Source organism: Notothenia rossii (genome assembly GCF_949606895.1).
Source record: "Notothenia rossii genome assembly, chromosome: 3".
Taxonomy (NCBI): domain Eukaryota; kingdom Metazoa; phylum Chordata; class Actinopteri; order Perciformes; family Nototheniidae; genus Notothenia; species Notothenia rossii.
In genome coordinates, this window is record NC_136901.1 from 73,873,134 (window position 1) to 73,897,339 (window position 24,206).

The window sequence follows — 24,206 nt, forward strand, 5'->3', positions numbered from 1 at the left end:
TTATCATTCAAAATCCGGAAAATTGTAGTCAAATGCAACAGTAGATAGATCCAGGGTTGTGAAATTGAATGGGTGGTGTGTGGAAGAAAATATCCACAACGTAGCTTCGATGTTGTAGAAATAAACATTAATTTAAGATAAAGAACACTAATGAAATACTATTTACGCAAGAATGCTGTCATCATACCTTTTATTGTGAACATGGACACATAGGCTAAAGGTGACTTCTTACAGTAACTCCTGTACAAGTTGTGAAACATGGGTTGGGCAAAATAACGAAAAAAAAAGACATTACCAAGTTAGCAGTAAACACGAATTTGCTAAGTTTATTCTTTAAGTGGCATGTCTTGTCTTCTAATGGAAAATGTACTTTATATATCCTCCACCCATTTATTTGTTCTCTTTGTCAGAGATCAAACCTATCAAAAAATCAGCAGCCCTCTAAACAATGAACTATAGAACAGCAGCCACCCTCATGGTTCTATAATGCACACCTTATTTCCTGGTCAAATCGCATTTACAGACTGATGTATACATCAAGCCATGTCCCAATTATAAATGTAGCTGTTTTCAATATATATTCTTTGATTGCTGAATACTTAAAATAAGAAAAAATAAAGAATTTTCATAATAAATCTGTTGGCTAACCATCACACATACTATAATGCTGATTATAAAACTAAAGTCATCTACTTTGTTCATACAGTAACACATTTGTTCGACCACCTTATGCTTTTATATGTTCTTTATAAGCAGTAGTACTATTACCATTTGTGTTTGTGAGAAAGGTACGCAGGTAGACAAGAACATGGTATTGTATATATTGAACGCACGTTTACTTTATTAATGTTATCATCTTATCACAGGTCACAAATTCAGTGCCATCATTAACACCAAATCAAATACAGCAGTTGTATCTCCCTGGCAAAAATGTGGGCGCTTTGTTAAAAAATACACAAAGCGGAGATATTTGATTTATTGAATTATGAGGACCAGTTGTTAGTGTTTTGGTCTCATCCTGTTGACTTCAGGTTTCGAATAAATTGACATGCTTTAAAAAAAAAACTACTTTACAGAAGGACAAATAACAAATGATCAGTGTGGGTAATACATTTTATTTCCCCATACTGAACAGATTAGTGTGTTTAAAAATGAACTGTTGGAAATGATGTATGTGCCCCTCTTTCACTATCATACAGCTTCTTCCACAATAGCTCCATCACATATTTGAGGCTTGTTTGGGTTGTTGTTTATCAGCCAGTCAGCAAGCCAAATCTGTTGAAGACGGAGGATAATGGAGTAAGATGTTTCAGGGCGTTAAACAGCAGCAGACAACATAGTAAACGCAATACATACGTGACTAATTATTGACTGTATGTCGCCACTGAGCCTAGAATACTTACACATGGGCTGTGTGGCTTCTGCTTGCAGAGCTCAGTGAGTCCACGTAGCAAAGTTGGGTTTACATGCCTGCTCAGGTATTCTTCTGTGGCTTGTTTTGAAGAAAAAGGCTCGATTACAGCTGAAGAGAGAGAACATGAGGGATACACAATTGTAAGTGCATGGTCATACTACATTTGTACATCCACAGCACATTCTCTGGTTGTGTGTTACTTACAATTTTGGAACATGAATTTGATCTCTCTTTCAGCTGCATAAAATGACCCGCTGCCATGGAGAGCATTTTTAAGGTCAGAAGTGCCATATATTGCTCGGAGGCTGGGGGGAGAAGACATCAAATTAATATGAAGATCTCTGCCAGGGTTGTCATGACTGCAAACCTGTACCCCTCTTCATTAGGTTAAAAAAATGAATCATGCTACCAAGTCATATGACCCACATTCAAGAAGAATAATGTATGAATATGAATGAAATTGCCTTTGTTTCTAAGCAGACATTGGAAGCAATCCTGGTAAGTGTGTCCATCCCACTTTTCAGTCAGCCTTTAAGGCTGTGATTCAGTCACCATTGTAAAACATGATATAAATAATGTGAACAAAATCGAAGGAATATACAACAAAACACAAGACAGAATCAAAAGCAATTTCATAGACTGACCACCCTGGATGAGTTTCTCTGGCCTTGGTGCTGTTGACAGGCCCTAAGATGGACCTCCAGTGGGCGATGGCATTGTGCCGGGCGAGAGTCATGGCAATGATCGGACCAGAGCTCATGAAGGCAGTCAAGCTGGGAAAGAAGAGCTTTCCATATTGGTCTGCGTAGAAGTCACTGCATTGCTCTGGACTTAGCTGCATCTTCCTCTTCTGCAATATAATTTAAATATTGGAAACTTCAATAAAATGTGAAATGATTTAGGATTTTTGAGTACAGCCTTTACCCTAATAAGGGTCGACTGTTCTATATTGCTTTTTAATATTCAAATATACATTAAAAACAGTGGTGAAAGAGTCTTAGTTCCACTTAAGTGAAAGTAAAAATACCATGGTTTAGAAACACTGGGAAGAAAACGTCCTGAGTGTTAAACATTGTTAAATAAGTAAAAGATCATAATAATCAGAAATGTGTAATTTATTTATCCAAAGTACTCATTATGTAGGATGACTCCTAAGTGTTTGTGTGGTGGATATATTTAAGATCATTTGTGTTTTGGTACATCAATGTGAAACCAATTTCAGATACTCTGCAAACAACTGGGTGTAGTCGCTAATACTGTATCATATATTGTTTTGTTATGTTAAACTGTAACTATGCTAAATAATTAAGTGGTGTAAAAAATAACCATTCTTACTGGGGTGTAGTAGAGTAAAAAGTAGCATAAAATGGAGCTAATTAAGTTAAGTACAAGTGTCAAACGTGGACTTTAGTAGAGTAGGCTTAATAAGTAAACAGACCTACTACTTGAGTACTTCGATCACCCCGTTAACAAATGGTGACCATGAACTATACAGAGCAGGACACTGTTGGAGCTCTCTGGTGGACAAAATATATATTGATCTGGTGTCCTAAAATATCGTTTGCATTATTTTCTGTAATTTCATTTCACATACTGTATCTGATAACAAAAAGTCTAGGCAAATAATATAATGTTTTGTACATAGTTTACATACGTTCGTAGATAGAACTAGTAAGTAAACCAATGCATTTTCCGAGACATTACCAACCTGCAGGATAATGAAGCCAGTTTTCAGGATAATGTCCTCAATCTCCTCACATTTGTGGACAGCATCTGGTTTTATAAGGGCCAGAGTTCTTTCCACGTAGACTCGAGGATCGTCCATATTCCCCTGGACGCTACACAAACATCTGTAGCCTCTAGCTAATAAAGTTACGATATTTTACGTGAGGCCCTTCAACTAAATTCTTGAGTTACCGAGAATTTGCTTAATATTAGTAACATGAAGTATAATTTAACATTAGGTGTTGCCGTTTGACCAAAGCATTTTTATATTTCAAAAAAGTCCAGAAGAACCAAAATCTCACTTGCCTTTCGTTCGTGCTGCATTTGGGTCGCTAGGATACTAACACTAACCTACGGCAAGCCGAGCGGTTTAATCAACTCATCTAAAACCGAGTAGCATAATTTAATCAATATGAATTCGCCTTATGCATTCAAGAATTACATATGTAATACTCCAAGTATTCATGTGGTACACTATTTTGGTAAGATACATTTATCCCAAAAAGCAAATATTAGGTGTCTTACTTTATGTTTACAACATGACTTTACTTTTCCTTGATCAAACTTGACCGGCGTACCACAATAGGCCTACCATATTCACTGCAAGAAAATGCCACATTTGCTACGAACAGTATACAAAGTATTGAAATCTAGTAAAGAGATTTGGGTAAGTATACACCAATACATATTTGAATTTTAAGATCATTTGCAAAGTGCAAGTCAGGAGTTTTGAAAAATAGATTGTGTTCATCTCTTATTTTTTTATACACTGCATTTATGAAAGTCACAATTCATTAGTTCTAGTTTCTGACAGTTATTCATGCTACATTCATTATTTAAGTTCATGGGGCTGCTGTTTCCGAAAATATAAAGTTTTACATCCTTAGACTAGAACAAATTTTCAGCACGTGATTGGCCAATTTTAAAATGTCTAGAGCAGCCGAGATAACACTTCAGATTGTGTATTTGTGTTTAAGCTTTAGTGTTCTGTTGGCAATAAACATCTTATTTTATTAAGCATAATCATTTAAAGACAAGTTTTGAAACCAAGACGGCACACATTCTTTTCAAACAGTCTTTTATTCAAAGTGGCTTCGACAAAAAGTTCTTATCGAGTTCCAATTGTGACCTGCCACACTCTGATCAGGTTGTCGGTGTAACCAGCAAACAGGGTCTGTGAAGAAAAAGGGATAGCAAAACATTGAATAAAACTAATTGATTCTGAAATACTTTAGAAAACCTTTTTAAATAATGTGTTTTAAGTTCCCCTCATAATTGCAGGGTTGTCTTCATGCGACATCAGATTAAAAAGTGAATAGTTATAATCACCAGGGAGTAAACACAAAAACCGGCTATTATTGAGAGCCACTAACAGACAAGAATACCAGAAAGGTGCTACAGAGCGAGTGTTGTACCTGTCCATCAGCGGACCATGCCAGGCAAGTACACTGTGGGGGTTCAGCCTTGCTGTTGGTGCTGATCACTTCCTGTCTCAGCTCATCCACAATGATCTTGCCCTCCAGATCCTTGAAAAGAAAAACAGGAAGAGAAATGAGTAACAGCTCAGAAGTAACAACCAATAAATGAGAAGTTAATGCATCAAATTACACAATGCACCAATTTGTCCAGATCAGAGCTCAGAAACAGCCTCTTTATCATCAAATAATACAGTTGGCATTGGAAGTTTCATCACCGCCTGTCACTTTTAATAAGGGACCTTATACTGCTACTAAGGATGAAATCTTTTACCCAGATCTTGATACTGGGGCCAGTGGCGGCACACAGCCAGTAACGGTTGGGGCTGAAGCAGAGGGCGTTGATGGTGTCTCCGCTGTCCAGGGTGTAGAGGTGCTTGCCCTCATTCAGGTCCCAGAGCATGGCCTGGCCGTCCTACAAGAAAAGATAGATACACCAACCATATTTATAAATATTGTAGATTACTAGGATATTTAAATACATAACAGCTTAAGTTTTGCATATTTATCTTTAGCATGAACACGAGGATCTTTTTACCTGCAGGTAACACTCAGAAACAGCCTCTTTATCATCAATGTTAAACAGATACTTTTGATGTTTTCATCACTGCTGAAACCGGCAGGTGCACTGAATGGTGCTTCAGTTGATTTTAAATTGCTCGAGATATGTGGGAACTCAAGTTGGGACAGTCTAGAATTGAAAAGTTGATTTCTTACCCTTCCACCAGATGCGCACAGGGAGCCATCAGGAGACACAGTCACTGTGTTCAGGAAGCCAGTGTGGCCGATGTGGTTGGTCTTCAGCTTGCAGTTGGCCAAGTTCCATACCTAGGAGCAAAGGATAGAAAGACTGCATCACAACAATGGCAGTATAAAGATCATCAAAATATTTTCGAGTTTGCTCAACCAAAGCATTCCCATTAGTGAGGTGGTCAGGTAATTCATGACACTTTTTCCAAATCATTGAGGCAACAAACTACTCTAGGTTTGTTGTTTTTAACCACAGTTGCAAGATAACTTAAGGCAAGTACTTGGCGGCAATGGCTGTTTATCAACTACTTTCAGCGTTAGTGTTTCTAGTTCCCCTCATATTTGCAGGTATGCAATCATCGGGTATCAGAGTTAAATGTGAATGTTTATAATCACTGGGGATGAAACACTAACACACTGTTCTTATAGTGTAGTTCATTGTAAGATCTTAGGTGCAAATTCTTCCAAAGTATCTGTCCACACAACCTAGCTCTGGTTTGAATGCAAGGGTAGTTAAAAAAAAGAAAAGAAACATACCTTGACCATCTTGTCCCAGCCGCAGGAGACAATGATGGGGTTGCTGCTGTTGGGGGAGAAGCGCACGCATGACACCCACTCAGAGTGGCCCTCATCCTGCAAATAGATGAGGCGCATAATATAATGTCAGTCACACACCGGGCTCTTTCAGAAAGATAGTCAGAAAGAAAAATAGTTGAGAAAATTGTGACTGAGTGAGCAGCACTTTCCCATTAACTTGAGGAAACGAAAGTGCAGTTTCTCTTTTCACATTTGTCCAGATCAGAGCTCAGAAACAGCCTCTTTATCATCAAATAATACAGTTGGCATTGGAAGTTTCATCACTGCCCTTTGAACTGTCACTTTCAATAAAGGGACCATATACTGCTACTAAGGATGAAATATTTTACCCAAATCTTGACACTGGGACCAGTGGCGGCACACAGCCAGTAATAGTTGGGGAAGTTTGTCTTTTCAACTAGTAGGGGCTGCATCGTTTCAAATTCTTATTCAAATTAGAAGTAGGCCCCTTCATTTGTAGCCTAATCCACTGAAATCTAGTTTCACTGATAGAAGACTGAGCGGAAAGTTTACCTGGATGGTGTACTTGCAGACTCCAAGAGTGTTCCACAGCTTGATGGTCTTGTCCCGGGAGCCAGACACAATCTGACGGTTATCCGCAGAAAAGGCCACGCTCAACACATCCTTGGTGTGTCCAACAAATTGGCGGGTGGTGTTGCCACTGAGGAAACATCACAGCAAACATCTTAGAACTCAAAATGTTGCACATTTAAGAAAGACGCACAAAGTAGAAGGCAATATTTGAGGTCAAAACTATTCAGAGATTAGCATTAGCAAAAACAGATGCAAGAACTTGGCGGCAATGGCTGTTTATCAACTACTTTCAGCGTTAGTGTTTCTAGTTCCCCTCGTATTTGCAGGTATGAAATCATTGGATATCTTAGGTGCAAATTCTTCCAAAGTATCTGTCCACACAACTTAGCTTTGGTTTGAATGCATTTGAATAGTAAAAGGAATGAATTGATGCGAAAAATAGCTTAAATTAACATTTCGACACAAAGCACTTCCTTATTCCTTATGCCAAGCTTCGCTTCCCAAGTTAGGAGTTTTAATACATCTACTTGTCACATGGTTTGATTACCATGGCTTTGAAAGGGGTAATTAAAAAACATAAACTAGCTCTGCTTCCTTAACGGTTATAAACAAAGAATTTCATGCAGAAAGGAACCTGCTTTCCAGTTAAACTTTCACCTGGACACAGAAAGAAACCATCCACAGTAAGCAGTTTAACACTATTGACCCCCCCCCCCCCAAAAAAAAACACTTTTCAGTCCCTGCACTCACTTGGTCAGATCCCACAGGCGGAGGCTGCCATCCCAGGCACCGGACAGGGCAAACTGTCCATCTGAGGAGATGACCACATCACTTACAAAGTGAGAGTGGCCCAACAAGGAGCGCTGGGGGATGCCATAGTTGGTTTCATCACGGGTCAGCTTCCACATGATGATGGACTTGTCTGTAAAACAAACGATATACTTTAACTCAGTTTTCATAGTGCAACAGCTGATATTGACATTACCATAACGTGTTAGCATTGTGCAAATGACTTTACAATGCAAGCTGTCAAACATTTACTCAACAGTTGGCAGACTCTACGAAGGTTAGGAGCCGGTTTTGGAAGATTCACACATTTGAGCCTGTATCGACATTTGGTGTGTTATTACACGTGTCGCAAATGTAAAAGTAGGCTGGTTTACAGATGACGCTAGGTGGTGTTAGCTAGTTCGGCTAACCGGCGTATTTCTATGTAGAGACGATATTGTTAAGGTAAAATAAAGCTCCCGAACATTGCGTGCATTAGTGGCTTTTCAAGTATTTTCATGTGTCACTCACGGTTATTTTTTCCTTTTTCGTACGTTACAGCGGTAAGTCAACTTGCTGGCTAATGCTAACCTAGCCATGTTGGCAAAGCTGGCGGGGGAAGCCTCACCTCGGGACGCCGACAGAATCATGTCGGGATACTGGGGCGTCGTGGCAATCTGGGTGACCCATCCACTGTGCCCCTTAAGGGTACCCCTCACTGTCATCTGCTCGGTCATTTTGGCGAGTTTCGATGGTGCCTTTTACAAGGATGGAATCGGATTTCTCTGAGGTCCAGAAAAACCTAGGTCCTCATCGCATCTGGGCACAGAGGAAAAGGAAGTTCAGACCCGGATCCAAAACCTATGAGGGGTGAGAATCGCGCAAAGGACTCTGGGATATGTGTACTTTATACTTTTTCCGGTCACAATGACTCCAAAAAAAGTAGTGGAAAGCTCCCCCTATCTTTCGTTTTAACAACACGGGTTTCTTTTTTATTTATATTATCGATTACATACCCAAAAACACTTTACATACACACCATTTGTGTTATTAATGCATTGTTAGATACCAGCTTTATGTGGCAAAATGTAACCCATTAGGGAAATAATTCCTATTAAAATGCAAAAGCAATTTAATATCCTTTATATAGTTTGATAATATTCGTCTGCAATATAAATATATAACAATCCCATGAGGGTTAATGAATATACCTTTTCCATCAACTTAATAGTCATAAAACATTGCAGCACAATTTAAAACGTGCTATTATTTAAGATAACATCAAAAACATGAAATTCAGAGATGCTGTAAACAATTTAAATGGAGGCCTTTGATCCATTGTTCCCTTCCTCATCAACTGCAAACAATCCTCCTCACATGTTATTTAGTCTTAAGAAACAATGAGCTCATTCAAATGTTACAATGGAGGACAGATGACAATGATTTGTGTAACTGTATTTAGTTTGATACAATTTGTTGACAAAAGTGGACGCTTCATTGGCATAATGGGTAACACACCAATATCTGTCCTCCTTATGGTTTTAAGAAACATATTTAGAGAGAGGAAACTTTCCACTAGAGATATTATAAGTTACTGAAATGCTATTTTAATGTGATGCTTCCAAAGGGTGTCAGTGTTTAACAGCAACCTTAACATTGGTATTGATCAACGCCTTTAGCAGAATGCATCCGATTAACTTCATGGCTACTTTTTCTGGATTATTCTGAATTTAGCATTCGTTATTTCTGAATTCAGTATTAATTTATACTGAACATTTTGATGTAATATCTTATCATTTAGATATTATCATAACATTTAGTACAGACAGATGTTCCCCCACAGGATAATATAAAACATTCAGTCAGTGATGATGCCTCACATTTCCAATAGCGCTACAATGAGGTCAACATTGTAATGCTTTTGATTTGTGGCCAAATATTTGCAAAACATCTGATACATCAGCCTCACAATAGGTGTAATCTGTGTCTGTATACCGGGTTTGAACAAGTGTATATTTAAAAAGGTTGTTTAACTTTACATTGTTGCTCTCTTTTCTCTGTCAATCATAGTCTAGCAAGAGTCTGAGGAAACCTGCATTCCCTTAAATGATTCATGCAGTGGATTCATATGATATAGCCTTTCATTATGGTGTGATGGATTATTATTGTAATTTGCATCCTTGTGTTGATATGTTTAAAGGTCCCCTATTATACTGTTTTTCATTACTTTATTATAGGTCTCAGACATAATAAAAAAAGGTCTCTGAAGTGTTTAGCTCGAAATACCAAACCGATCGTGCATTGTAGTATCCCATAAACCCCTCTGTTTCAGCCCTGTTTCAAAAGTGTTGATTCTGTGCCTGTTACTTTAGATGAAAATAAGGAACACAATAGGCGCTTTCACACCGGAGTACTTTTCCCCGTACTTTTCCCTTTTAGTTCCGATAGTTCCTGGGATTTTGTGTTCACACCAAAAAGAGAACTTAGTTCATGAGAACTTTCCCCCCCTTTTCAGTCCCTGCTAGAGAGGTGGTACTTTCCTGGGGAGAAAAAAGTTCCAATTTCTGATTGGCTGGGCGATTTGCAAACCACACCCCGTAAAACTCAGAAAAGTTTGTATTTGCTGGCATTAGCATTATGTGCATTAGCATTATCCCAGCGCACCAACGGAGAGAGACTAACTTATGGCAATACAAAAAAAACATGGGAGCGGTGGAGTGATGAGGAGGTGTCGGCGTTCTGGCGATTTACCCGGCCAGTCCTCAACTCCGGGGACTTTGGGTGGCAGTATACGCCGTGAAGTTGTTTGCAGCCCTCCAGTAAACTCCAAGCAGAAGAAGAAGAAGTGACGTTAGCGGCTTCATTTGCGTAATCTTCCCTCAGGGACTTATTCCGGTGTGAACGCGATCTGCTCTTTAGTTACATGGGGGGACTAAGTGCTGGGAACTAAGTACGGCAAAGTACTTGGTGTCAAAGTGGCTATTGGTGCTCTAGGAGGAGATTCAGGTGATAAGGTGGGGAGCTGGTTATTGGCTAATGGTTACACAAGCCAAAAAAATGGTTATGACAAAGTGGCCAAAATCTGATCAGTTCTTTTTCAGACAGGTTTTAACTTTGAATATAAATGGATCAGGACAGAAAGTGAGCAAATCTTTTTTCATGAAACTTTCAGAATCTCTTCACACAGAGTAAACATGTTTATGTGTAAAAGACCTGAAAAAGTGGATTTTGCACAATAGGTGACCTTTAAAGGACATACATATATTTAATTTACGGGATATGAGTTCTGTTATTGCTCTTTTTTATAATACTGTATTAAGTTGTTTCTTTTAATTATCAATATTTTCAATTGGAAAGCTTATGCTTTTTTTTCCTTCTCTCTGAGCAAAGCAATTTCTTCCTGGATGTTAAAACGCAAGTTACTAATCTAAAAAATTACATGCCTTTGTGTTATGTCATTACAGTTTTTATAGATGTAATATGGAGTAGGATCGGATAGACATCTAGATGATGTATTAATCCTAAAAGAATGAAACTGAATAATTTTACATGATTATGTTTTATTGGAAGAAACATCATACAACTGGAGATTTACCTTCAGTCTACCTGTTTAGTCAACCAGATGTTATGTTATACATTTTTCAACGAGTAATTACAAAAATAGCTTAATTCTTTTACAACCAAATACACCACCAAAAAACATTCTCACAGTCAAGTTGATACTGTGATATATGACTTGTTAAAACACCAAACTGTATTCAGACACTGTGCCATTTACTGACTCCATTAAGCCTTCCAACTGAAATTGATAGAATCTGCGTAAGAAATAAAAACATATGATTATGTTAAGTGACAGAAAACCTTCAGCTTCCAGTGAAATAATGCTAAGAACTGTGTGGTTTACAGTTAAAATATCCAGCTTTCAATACACATTCTCAAAAATTTTGTATATGTCAGCATTTCTATTTTAACTTTATGATATACAACTTATGTACACACTTTGCTTTTTAAAGAAAGGATTTCTAGAATACCTTTAGCCTTAATAAATGACTGCTGAAGCATAGGTTAAATATGTGATGTAATTATCCTTCTTAATAACCCTTCTAAAGTGAAAAGATTTAGTGGGACATTACAACATATGTGTCCCACTGATAAGGAAATTGCCTTGCGTGATGTTGGTAATTCAACTTTACAATTTTCAGGGCATACTGCAAGGGAATCTGTGCAAAAATAAACTAAACGTTTAATGTCAAAGAGGATGTCAGAAATAAAAATGTACTCCCTGGATGAAGAAGGATCTGAATCAGCACTCATTGCACTACAATGTGGTTGTGTATTTGAATTAGCAATGTTTAGCAGAATGTACTGTATGATGTTTTTGAATAAAAGTATTAGACCAGTAAAACATTCAGATTATTCAAATTCAAATATTTATGCTGTAAATGATTGCTATATTTTATGTCTAGTGCTCAACCAGAATATACATATACAGTATATCTGAATGCTTTTCATGTTGTATCAAAAGGTACAACTAAAATCAATGCAGAAAATACAGATTTCCACTATAAACATAAACACATGTTTCCGCTTATATGTATGGATTTATGTCCAAGTACCAAACAGAACCAAATACTGATTCCATGTAATAACTGTCCTGTATAAATGTAGCCTAATATTTGGAAATGGTACATTAGTCAACCACAAGTACAATTTATTTGTTCCTATGTTCAACATTTCTTTAAGCAAAGCTCAATGTGTAACTGGATATGTGTGTGGATATGGAGCTTTAAATTGGTACAGTCAAGTACTTAAACACTAAGAAAAGGTTCCATCTGAGAAAAATGTATTACAAAGACCAAGACACACCATTAAAAGTCATCTGATAGTAAAGAAGACTAAAACTTTTTGTGATAAATGAATTAAAAACAGACACAAAATTCAGTATAACTGACAGTTATAAACAGTTGTCCTAAGATGTACTGCTAAATAAAATGAATAGTTACAAACAACAATGGTGGCGAAAACATTTGATTCAAATTCCTCAAAGTCTGTTAGTCCTTCAGTTCAAATGACTTACATTGATTAAAAAATATCAAACAAATAATACACATTTAAGTCAGCAGCAAGAACATACATTGTTGTCCAGGTCAAACTGGCAACAGTAATTAAACATGTCTCCATCAGTGATTAAAAGATAATGATCAGTCAAAAATGAATCAGTTACACTGAAAATTATTAAGAAAAATAATAAGATTGGCAATCATTTGTCAAAGCAACTGAAACACTGATTTATCACGAATACTGTTAATGGTTCCTTCAAATCTGGCCTTGACGTTACATTGTTTAAGAAAAAAAAAATGGCACCGACAGGAATGCAAAATGTAACTGGACAAAAATAGGTAAGAATATAATGAAACAAAACAAAACACCACACACAAAAGTGTAAGCCATACATTTCTCTGACTTTTCCGAGTGGCCTGTTAAAATGGAAAGATTATTAAAGACTGCTTATTGCAAATCAAAATTAATCTACTGTCGTTGGAGGTTTCAATGAGGGATCACAAGTTATACAAGCTGGATGCTAAACAACACTCTGTCTTGCTATGATCATGCATTTAATAAGTGGAAACCTTAAAAAAGCCAGACACGAAATCACCACAACTTGTTCATGTATCTGTGCAGTAAATCCTTCCTTATGTGCCATTGACGTCAGTGACTCCCAAGTAACTTTGACTGGAAGTCATTGAAGCTATTGTGCAACATCATCAGCCACAGGTGTGTCTTTACTTCTCAGGATGAATGTGGAAATGCAGGTTTCTCTGTCGCTCCCTCCTGGAGACTTTCCATATCAGAGGATCTGAGTGTTCAGGATGACACTGAGGCATCGCTCTGCTTCATAAAGGCCAGTGTGCCCCTTGTGTGCTCTCTGCCTGTATACGTGTCCTTTCTCCACCAGGCCCGCACCCCTTCAGGGCTGAGAGAGACGCTTGCGTTTGAGCTTCTGTTTCGCCATTTTCTCCTTTTTTGAAAACAGAGAGAGAGGAGAGTACTGACCCATATCTGTTACTCCCAAAGAGATCTGTCCATCCATCCATACATCCGTGAGAGTGGGTGAGTGCACACACCGTACAGCGTTCATGATTACAATCAGGCAGCAAGTCAGGCTTTGTTAGTAAGGCCACTAGACTGTCAAGGCACTTCCTCACTGTCCTCTGGACTGTCCTTCAAAGTAAGAGTCTGACTGACAGTTCAGTTTCTTCTCTTCAAAACTATAGCTGCATTCTCAACACGGGACCTCTAGAGTTTAAAAAAAAAAAGTTTTCATAATACTATAGACTCAGAAATGTCCTTGTTAAAAAAATCTCAATATATTATATGAAACGTTTTACAAAAAAAAAAAAAATGGGAAAAAAGGGAGCGGGTTGTTGTTGTAATTGCAATATATACCATATCAATATGTACAGATTCCATGCTGCTGGTTAGTCATCACTGCAAAAGAAGAATAGTTGAGATCATATTAAAATCCACACATAGTTATTAATTAAAAGCACTCATGCTCTATACTTACAAAATGCCCCTGTATCAAATCAGAGTCAAGCAATTAATTTCATTCTGACAATCTATGAGTAATATTATTGTTGTACATTGTTATATTTTTTACTATTTCCTAACTATGTCAGCTGGTGTCTCATAATACAAAGCAAACCATTAATTAATTATTTACTTAACTACTTAAGTAAACACTATGCTTAAAATAAAAGTTAGATCTCTTGACCCTCACCTTGTGCCAGCAGCCTGGTATGGGCAGCCCGTCCTGTCCCTGGAAAGAGAACAGCAGGGGAATGTTACCAAGCAAGACAAATCATGTGATGCCTTCTTTAACACACCTTACAGACCTGCAGATTCAAATATCAGAGACAATTGTAATAATGTATAATGTGTGAACTCCCTTTCAGCAAACTGAATAAAAGAAACCAAAGGTGGAAGATGAGCTATCAAATTAATAAAGACAAATTCTAAGCAAAAGAGAATAACTCAGTGTTTTTCCTATAGTGTAAAGTCTGAAGAAGGAACTTTTTTGATTACATTCTAATCAAGTCAACTCTTAGTAGCCTTATAGTATGTGGAGCATTTTGGATAAGATAATTATATGTCTTTTAAATGCAGGCGTACAACCAGCAGCTGGTTAGCTAAGACTAGCATATAGACTGTAAACAGAAGGGAACAGCCGACCTAGCAACTAAACATGATAACATGTCAAATGTGTAACTAAAACAAACTGCCTTGTAATTTATCAGGCGGTTTTGAAAGTGTTATAGGTGCTCAAATCTAACTCTACATCAGAAAGCTAAGCAAATGTTAGTACACCTGCGTTATTTGGCCAGTTAAAATAATGTTTGATTTTTTTAACCTAGCATCTTCCATCTCTTCATTTCACAAATCAGACGCACAATGTCCGACCAAATAGATAGAATAGAAATATCCAGTATAGACATGTATAACCAGTGGTGTAGTGGGGATTTTTTTACTGGGTGGACGAGGTGGTGGGTGGATGGGAGACACTATGGACGCGCTCGTGAACTGTCAATGGGGGGGGGCTTGGGGACCTCTGTGTCGCCCGTCAGCGCAACTTACATGATGCCGTTTAGACAATATAATAATAAAGGGCGGTGCCGGCTGTCAGCAAACCGATCCGGCCTTTCTGCGCAACTAACACTCAAATGCGGGACATAGTCTCAATGTGTGGGACGCGGGACAAATAATAAAAATGCTGTGTGTGCAGTCCCGCACAGTGCGGGACACCTGGTCACCCTACACACACAGTTCTGCCCCTCACACACACACGCTCCAAATCAAGTTGCATAAATGCTTGAGCTACGTTTTTATTATAATTACTGTGAAATCTGCCTATTATGTTTTCGTCATTATTACAACAAACACACACTTGCAACTGATAACACTGGCAATGCTTTTAGATGTATTAGACTATTAAAAAAAGAAATCATGCTTCAAATAAGTGGGGGTACGGCGTACCCCCGCGTCCAGCGCCACTACACCACTGTGTATAACAGAGTTTGACAGATAAAAAGACAGGAAACAAAGAGCTTTAACAGAAAATAGCAACAGAAGATGTATACATAGGGATGCAGAAGGAGGAGAAAAGGAGGCAGAGGTACCGTACCACAGGACAGGGGGCCTCAGGGCCAGAAGGAGGAGGAGGAGGAGGAGGTGGAGGGGGAGAAAGCCCTGCCTCCTCAGAAACACCTTTAGTCTCACCACAACCCTGTCAGCAAGAGCCAGTCACACATTCACAGCATTGAGGAGGAAACTCAGAGAAACACAAGTGACAAAAACAGTGCTGAGAGAGTAGAAAGGGAAATACTGTTCAAAGTGAGAGGAAAGTTGAGTTAATGAATTCATTAATATGAGGAGTATTACAGTGTGTGTGTGTGTGTGTGTGTGTGTGTGTGTGTGTGTGTGTGTGTGTGTGTGTGTGTGTGTGTGTGTGTGTGTATGTATATGTGGAGGTGACATACCACAGGACAAGGCTGGTCCAGGCCTGGAGGACCCTGCTCTCCCTTGTGGCCCTTTAGTCCTCTCTTTCCCACTGATCCCCTGTCACCCTGTGCAGAGAAAAACAATATTGAATTGAGTGTTTTTTGATGAAGATAATGATGAAATGTTTTTGTTCGGCAGTCTATACAAACCTTGTCTCCTCTTTCCCCTCGATCACCCTTGTCTCCCATCAGACCTGGGAAACCCTGGACAAAGAAGCACAAATAGGTCAGGAGAAAGCAGATCACTTGACACACTTTAAAGTAAATTAAAAATGTCAAGATAGAAATACCAAAAGAAGAACTCACATCTAGTCCAGGCTCCCCTGTTCTGCCCTGTGAACACAGACCGACACATTTAATCATGATGTATGTTTAATGGAAGACAGTGAAAATATTTAGTAAACACATTGTGGAGGTGATCGGGTGCTTACTTTTTCTCCTTTTGAACCTGGGAGGCCCACTAACCCTGTAGACCCACTTAGTCCCATGGGACCATCTAATCCCTGCAGGTAAAGGCAAGTATTATCACTGTATCATGTCCATGTATGTTTCTTTAGCTTAAAACAGGGGTGTCAAACTCAATTTCATCTCGGGCCACATTAGCATCATGATTGCACTCAAAGGGCCAGTTTTATATACAAGAATATAAAAACAACATATATAAAAATGTAATATATATAAAATAATGTATTATATTACATTATTGCCTCTGCATTGGATTATTATCGGATAGAGTAACTTAATAAGTCTCTTCAGTGAGAATGGCACAAAATGATTTTAAAAGAAAAGCCAAATTCTGGAAAAAAAGTCAAAATCAAAACAAAAAAAAGACATTTTGAAAAAAACGTCAGATTCTGAGAAAAAGGCAAATTCTAAGAAAAATGAATATTTTGAAGAAAAAAAGTCAAATTCTGAGAAACAAGTCAAATTTGAGAGGCATTGTGCTACATGTAGTTTATGGGCAACGTGCTTCTGTGAATCGGCATGTAACCTTATAATAAACTGTGAATTATATTCTTTGCAAGCTCTTGTGGGGCCACATAAAATGAATTCACGGGCCGGATTTGGCCCCCGGACCTTGAGTTTGACACCCCTGGCTTAAAATGTATCACTTACTTTGGGGCCAGGAGCACCATAATCCCCCTGCTCTCCCTTCATCCCGTATCCAGGCTCACCCTGCATTAGAAAGACAGCAACACTGAGCACCAAACATCATGTCAAACCTTCCACCTCTCAGTACTGAAGATGCAGGGTCTATCAGTCTTACCTTAGGACCGGGCATACCATGCAACCCCTGAAAAACATAGAGTACTATCGTTTAACAGGTGCAGACAACAAACTTGACATGAAACCTTTCTAACTGGAGAGTGATAGCTAGTACTCACCATGGATCCAGGGGCCCCGGGAATTCCTGGTGGGCCAGGTGGGCCCTGCTGTGAAATCATCTGAACCTGAGCCCCATGGAAATGAGAAGATTCGGAGATAAGATAACAATAAATATAAATAAATCTACGGTGAGGAAATAAATAGCCACATTTAAACTGCCTCAGAGGAGGGTAGATGTTTTTAGTCAATTTACAAAAGCTAGTTATTTCTTTATGTGCTAGCAAATGTAAATAACAAATCTGAAAATGCATAATGTCAATGTCCTGACCCCACTGACAAAATGACACAAATGAGTGAAATATTTATTGCATGTGTGTTTCACTAACCAGGTTGTCCTCTATCCTGCAGTCGCCCTTCTCTCCTTTATGACCGTCCATTCCCTAAACAAAAAAAGAGAACAAATTAACTTCTATGTGCTTCTCACTGTTTGTGTGTCAGAGAAACATGTTTACTCTCATTACTTACAGCAGGCCCAAAGAGCCCCATCTCCCCCTTCTCTCCAGTGTGGCCAGCTGGTCCCCCCTCACCTATGTCACCTTGAGGTCCCTGAAGGCAAATAATGAAAAAAGATATATTCGTATCTTTAAAAAACATAAACAAAGAAAAGAAAAACGTTTTTAGCCTGTGTTTCATTTCCACACACCTTCTGTCCATCAAATCCTGCTTGCCCAGGTAAACCAAGCTCACCCTGGAAGACGACAAAGAGAGAGATTAATTTATGATAATATGATATGGTTTTAACACAACAACCAAATACATTTTCAGTTAGCAATACAAATGGAAAGTGGAAGGGCACTGGTAAGATAATAGAGCCCTTTACCTTTTCCCCTGTTGGGCCTGAGGGTCCAGGTGGTCCAGGTGGGCCCTGCAAAGAGAAATACATTGAGCCAGTGATAAATATGCCTGGATAAACTTTAAGATGATATGACATATCAACGTATATATCCTGCTCCTGCAATAATGTTTTGACCACTTGCAGGCAGTATAGACTTGGAATACAAAGTCACCACCTTTAAGAGAGTACAATAGTTTGCAAACAGTTGCTTATTTAAAACCTGTTAAACCCCGAGCCTGTTTTTCAGGTTTCAGGCTCGAAAATGACATTCCCAGAACAAATGACCATATCTTCCCTTCTAAAAGGGTTAAATTAATAATCGTTTTTCTCAAAGTAATGATAAACCTGTCAGTTGGATGTAGAAAAGTCAGATTCAATATAGATGTTTTTTATTTTAAAGAAAATTCAGATTGAACATGGTAAAAAACTGTAAATTATAGTGTCCGTCCAAAAAATATGTTGTACTTATAGTGAAAACTAACCTTGGATGATGGGTTAGTAGACTAAAAGCTTTAGGAATCCAAAGTACAACATATAATAAGTACCCTGTATCAAGATTGATGCAAAACAAGTGATATTTGACCTTTTTAGACAGATTTAGTAAAAAAAAACCTCTTCTGGGGTGATTTGGGTGGATTTTTCATATCTCTGGCTCCCCTTGCTGGATTTCGACATATGACATCTCTTTCTAACCGTCAGAGCCGATGGAATCAAGGAGAACTCCCACATAGTCCTTATTTGGTCATGTGTGTGTGTTAGACTGACGCATAGCCAAGACCGGAAGCAGCAGCCACTCTGGTGGCTACCATTAGCAGCTAACTTTTGCTCTGCGATTTTTACATAAAAATTGAATTATGGATTATAAATAAGACAAATTATTGCCCAGAAACTTCATAAACCTATGGATTAACCAATTCAGCCACGTTTTTTCTCGTTTTAATGCCATTGAACACGTCTTTTGATCAGATTAACAGCTACGGTGAGACGATCTCCCTAGAAGCTACGTAAAGGTACGTGTTGTGATGTCTGTCTTTGCTTCCCCTGTCGCAAGTTCGGATCACTCAGTGATAATACTATATACCTAAATAATCTGTGGAACCTCAGCTTTAATCGGATATCTTGTATGTGCAGCTACGATAAGTAATAAGGGTACTTTTATCTTGAGTTCTTTGCCAATGTCCGTTAGCATTTTCGCTAAGGGGTCATTTAGATGCTTCTTATGAGACTTGTGTTTTGTTTTGGTAAAAACTGTTTATATCGTCAGTTAGCTGAGATTATTTCCGTTAATCTGGTATAACACATTAATAGGTTCTTAAATATTAAGATCCCCTGAGACACAGTGTCGTGACAAAAAAAACCAGGGTCCCCACCGGCGGGGACCTTGGGGCTTAACAGGTTTGAAACATCCTGCATCTATGGAGCAACTTTAGCATTCCTTTGCGGGTTGGAAAGCAAAAGTCAGAAACCTGAAACTTGCCGTAAAGCTCCAGAGGGCTGAGGGGAACTGCAAAGATCATTCTCTGTTGTTGACCTCCTTCACATACAAGTAGTCATGCAATCCATTGTAAGCAAAAGTACTGCTTATAGTCCTCAAACAGTCAATAGACGTGTTGTATATGTTTACTCTGTTTATCACAATGGGGAAAACGATGAGAATTTATGAAACTTCAGCATGAGGCTTGAACTTGGGCCAACACAAGACAATACATCAAGGTGGATGGATTTCACAATGTAGGCCTGACAGTAAACAAAGCTGTTGATTTCTTTCTCTCGTTCTCTCTGTTTGCTGATCACAACCAACTTGAAGCAATTTTATATTACAAAGATTATACTGAGTGTGGTTTGTGGAACACAATGATCTGGCATCATTTTCCATTCTGTTGATTGATTTGTTGCACAGACAGTAATTTGTCATGTGACTTTATGTAACACTACAATAGTCTTCCATGCTGGTTGAGTGACAGCCTCTTAAATTACGCTCCTTAATCTCTTCATCCACAATTTTACACTTGTAACCTCTCCCCTCTGAAGTCCATCTTGAAGCCATAAAAAAAGGAACCCATGTTGCCTCCCGGGTGTGTACATGCTGGTTCTTGCCCTTTTTCCAATTTCTAAATGTTTGTTTGTTTGAACTTTAAGCCACGGAAACCAATAGATGTTTACAAACAACTATTTGATCTGAGATATTCCATCAATGGAAAGTGAAGGCTTCTCATGCAAATAATGATACAAAAGCCGCAAGATGAATTGCAGTAAATAAGAAACCAATTTCAGCATGGTTTTTATTTTAACCAAATTAATCATCCCTTAAAATGTCACCACAGATTAAAGCAATTTCGTTTTTCACACAAACAAGTGAAGTGATCATAACACAATGTGGGGGGCCAATGAGAATTCCCCGTTTCATAGATATAACTCCGGAGGGGACCTTGCGTGTCATTTGGCGCCAACTGATCCACGTTGGCAAGAAGCTTCTGATTATGTCCGAGGTTGAAGTTTTCCCTAACTTCTCTATGACTAGACATGGTAGAGTCAAAAAGTATTGCGTATGAGTGCGATGTGAAACTGAGACTGTGGTGTCTTTGAGGGGTATTTTCAATGCGTCCCTTGTGCACTCATATATGATATGAATGTATTGATTTAAAAAACACCATGCTGCCCTACAGGGAGTAAAAGCCTGTTTCGTGTGAGGCACTTTGGATACAGAGCGGGGAAACACAGCACAATGTAACAAAGGCTGTTCATTATCTGCATGATTAAGCATGCTTCTTTAGGCTTGGTGTTATCTGATAAAAGAGCACAGCTGTACTATATTTGCTGGGGCTGTGCACTTTATCCCAAATTAATAAAAAAAAGAGCCTCGTAGAGTTACCCAGGACATTCTGCAACCTGTGGCTCTCTATAGGGACATTCAATACATTTAAAGTATGTAAATGACTTCTGGGACGATCATCAACAAACATACAAACAAACAAACACTAATCCATTGGCTGAAGCAGGTGGGATAAGGTGCAGATGCACACAGGGGGTCTATGCATCATCACAGTTGTTAGGTACAGATCACTCCACTAAAACCATGCAGAAACAACAGCAGTTTACCGAAACACTGATGGTGTTGATGGCCTGTCAAGAAGAAATGGTGAGATATTTAGTTTTGGGGTTAAAAAAATGTGTATCTTTACAAAGCTACCATTTCCGGGCCTGTTAAAAGTTTTGCCTGATGCTTTACTTGAGCTTCAGTGATAAATGCCTGATGGTATAAATCTGGTCTCATTGCCGCTTTAAAGTCACTCACCTGGAAAGCATCTAGAAGCTTCCCATTGAAGTCGATGATGTCTGAGGAGCCTGCATCGCCTTTTTCACCAGGATAACCCTGTGGAATATACAGAGACAAATTAATGGGATAAACATAAAAAAAGGAAGTTCATCAAACAAGTGTTGGTGAATGATTTTAGAGGGTTAATACACATACTGTCGATCCCTGTGGTCCTTGCTCTCCTATTTCTCCTTTGTCTCCCTGTTGGATCACACATATGGCATTGTTTTGTAAAAATCTCTAAGACAATAGACTCCTAACTGTGAATAAATATTGTTATGACAAAGAAGAGTACACATTTTTGATGTAGGTATTTCCGAATGCCATTTAGTCTTTTACCCTAAATCCTTGAAGTCCATCCATGCCTCTTTCTCCTTTTTCTCCTGTGCCTGCCTCGCCCTGTTTCACACACAATATTAAATGCCAATACATGAGAAGACAAATCCATCAAAAATACTCAGTGTGCAAAGTAAAATAACTGACGAGTAATGCTTTTCTCTACCTTCGCTCCTTGAGGACCCTGTGATCCTGGATACCCGGGCTCACCATCTTCTCCCTACCAACAGAATCAATAAATGTCAAAATTACAAACTTTTGCTCACATGATACTTCTGAAAAATGCAATTCAGTTGAGAAAAGGTAAGAAATATTTTTTAACGTACCGTCTTCCCAGGCGTTCCTTGTGACCCCTGGAGCAGACATACATATATAATAATTATCCAGAGAAAGAAAAATAATCACAGCAAACCTATAATATGAAGTGATGAACAACAATCTGAAGTGGATTTGAAGTAGACTCACCTCAGCACCATCACGACCTGGAAACCCCTGAGGATGACAGAGAAGAAATGTTATAGTGTGTGATAATAAAAAAAACGACGTACTGTGCACTTTTCTTTTAGTTTGATATAAACTGCCATGAGGTGAAGGAAAGATGTGACATGGACTCAGAAAAAGACAAACCATGGTTGAAACCCCACTGTTGTCTTTTAAAAAAAGGGAACATAATTGCATATATCTAGGCCAGTGTTTCTCAAACTTTTTCATACCAAGGACCACTTAACCAATAAAAAAACACTCGCGGACCACCTAACTCCACAAATATCCAAAAACACATCGTTTTTTTAACAAATCGCCTGAAAATGGTACAAACAAGTGGCCACATGTGTGATGAAGGTGTTTATCTGGGCTATATCATGCAATCGAAAGTGAAACTTAAGCTTGCTCCATTGCGGAGATATTCCCACGAGAGTGCGGAAAACTTTAATTAATTAATTAATTTAAAATGTGAAATTTTACCAATATACTCACGGACCACTAGGGGGCGCTCACGGACCACCAGTGGTCCGCGGACCACACTTTGAGAAGCACTGAGTAGGCTCACATACAGAAATGATGATTTATTGACATTTCTTTCGTAAAGGAAATTCAAGTTTACACTATGCTAGCAAAGATAAGAAAGGAAACACTAAAGCACACTTCCAAAGCATTTAGAGAATGTGATCAGTAATTATCATGGCTGCTATTTCGGAACATACAGGTCTTCTGGCTCAGTTAGGAACCTTACAGACAGAAAAACACTATTTCACCTCAGCCTTGGTCTGTTACATTTCCTTTAAAGATCAGACAACTTCAGCCTCTAGATGTCAGTGTCGAACAAGGCATGAGCGGCCCATGAACTCCAGTCTAGAAAGCACTTAAAAAAAAAAAGTAAACACAGACGGGCGACAAAGGAGAAACAAGATACAGATGCTTCCTCAGGGCACGAAGGCTCACTGAATGGTTACATATGCTACAGCCATCAGATCTCAATCTAATTTAACACCTGGGAGTTTTAGACTGAGGTGTTTGACAGCGCTCTTAACCACCATCATCAACACCCTAATTATTAGGACACTTTCTGCTGCTTTTCCTATGTGTCACCATCTATATATATATAAAAAGGGTTATAATAGTTTAGAATTTAGAACTATTTTATATGTTACTTTTTAATTCCATAGAAGTTTAGTTTTCAGACTATTTGCTTGTTTTAATTTTGCATGCTAAATACAACAGGTAGTAATTGTGAATCATTTTTAACTTATCTTCTGGAATGTCAAGTCCACAGTTGAGGGAGAATTACGTGTCATTTTTTCCAATTGTACCGATTTTTTATAGCAAAGAGAAAAAGTAAAATGAAATGAGTTGTTGTTCATTTCAATCGTTTTTTAACTACTAAAGATTTTAAATAAGTTTTCTTAAAGTATATTGTTTTAGTTTTCAATAATAACCCTGCACTGGAGCTCTGGAAAGTTCCCAGTGAATGATAAGTGATTAAGCCCCTCCCTCCTCCCAACACAAACTCTAAGAGAGTATTGCATGTCCTCTTTCTGGCATCTGTCCATCAGTGATTCGGCTTACTTAGTAAACTGACCTATCACGGCTTTGAGCGGGCCAGGTGGACGTGTGTGTGTGGAGCAACATCTGTTATGAAGTCATCCATAGCAGAGACAGCTCTCTTACTCTCCCTCTCTCACACACACTTCCCACTATCAAGCAGTTGTGTTTACTTTCACTGAGTGCACTGCAATAAATGCATGATATAAATTGCAGTGTATAAGCCTTCCACTCTGTCCTCATATTTCCAATAATGTGCAAAACTATTTAGATGTGCAGCGGCATGTTTTTATTCCTCCTGCTCTCTGCCAGCACATCATCCTGATCCATCTACTGCTCTATGTTTTTCTTCTATTTCCATCCTCAGCCGCTTCTTATCCTCTTTTTTAACCCTACACATCTTTTGATCTGTCTTCAATAGCAGCGGGAAATAAATCGTCTTTGCAAATCATTTTTAGCACTTCTTTTATCC

General features: G+C 38.5%; 3 protein-coding genes across 3 annotated transcripts in view; all 3 read right to left on the reverse strand.

Moving 5' to 3' along the window:
* Window positions 1-797: 797 nt before the first annotated feature.
* nme5 (NME/NM23 family member 5) lies at window positions 798-3,467 on the reverse strand. The gene is made up of 5 exons (XM_079671816.1): window positions 3,123-3,467; window positions 2,059-2,264; window positions 1,619-1,719; window positions 1,404-1,522; window positions 798-1,275 (listed from the first exon to the last, which is right to left on the reverse strand). Exons 1-5 carry the CDS (start codon window positions 3,237-3,239, stop codon window positions 1,192-1,194), a joined length of 627 nt encoding a protein of 208 aa, XP_079527942.1. The 5' UTR covers window positions 3,240-3,467; the 3' UTR covers window positions 798-1,191.
* A 733-nt stretch (window positions 3,468-4,200) lies between these two features.
* Window positions 4,201-8,109, reverse strand: rack1 (receptor for activated C kinase 1). The gene is made up of 8 exons (XM_079671814.1): window positions 7,892-8,109; window positions 7,246-7,417; window positions 6,475-6,622; window positions 5,902-5,997; window positions 5,332-5,442; window positions 4,889-5,029; window positions 4,555-4,665; window positions 4,201-4,313 (listed from the first exon to the last, which is right to left on the reverse strand). The coding sequence occupies exons 1-8, from the start codon at window positions 7,998-8,000 to the stop codon at window positions 4,248-4,250; spliced, it is 954 nt and encodes a 317-aa protein (XP_079527940.1). The 5' UTR covers window positions 8,001-8,109; the 3' UTR covers window positions 4,201-4,247.
* A 2,694-nt stretch (window positions 8,110-10,803) lies between these two features.
* The window catches only part of LOC307033382 (uncharacterized protein), a 116,120-nt gene continuing 102,717 nt past the window's right edge, over window positions 10,804-24,206 (reverse strand). Inside the window, exons 11-31 of the mRNA XM_079671828.1 lie at window positions 22,160-22,186; window positions 22,021-22,047; window positions 21,861-21,914; window positions 21,698-21,757; window positions 21,515-21,559; window positions 21,338-21,415; window positions 21,142-21,165; window positions 18,028-18,072; window positions 17,851-17,895; window positions 17,673-17,753; window positions 17,534-17,587; window positions 17,207-17,272; window positions 17,089-17,115; window positions 16,938-16,997; window positions 16,253-16,324; window positions 16,128-16,154; window positions 15,972-16,025; window positions 15,801-15,887; window positions 15,446-15,547; window positions 14,045-14,083; window positions 10,804-13,282 (exon numbers count right to left, since the gene is read on the reverse strand). Of these exons, the coding sequence (XP_079527954.1) occupies window positions 13,232-13,282; window positions 14,045-14,083; window positions 15,446-15,547; window positions 15,801-15,887; window positions 15,972-16,025; window positions 16,128-16,154; window positions 16,253-16,324; window positions 16,938-16,997; window positions 17,089-17,115; window positions 17,207-17,272; window positions 17,534-17,587; window positions 17,673-17,753; window positions 17,851-17,895; window positions 18,028-18,072; window positions 21,142-21,165; window positions 21,338-21,415; window positions 21,515-21,559; window positions 21,698-21,757; window positions 21,861-21,914; window positions 22,021-22,047; window positions 22,160-22,186 (1,125 nt within the window). The 3' untranslated portion in view covers window positions 10,804-13,231. The remainder of the gene's footprint in view (window positions 13,283-14,044; window positions 14,084-15,445; window positions 15,548-15,800; window positions 15,888-15,971; window positions 16,026-16,127; window positions 16,155-16,252; window positions 16,325-16,937; window positions 16,998-17,088; window positions 17,116-17,206; window positions 17,273-17,533; window positions 17,588-17,672; window positions 17,754-17,850; window positions 17,896-18,027; window positions 18,073-21,141; window positions 21,166-21,337; window positions 21,416-21,514; window positions 21,560-21,697; window positions 21,758-21,860; window positions 21,915-22,020; window positions 22,048-22,159; window positions 22,187-24,206) is intronic.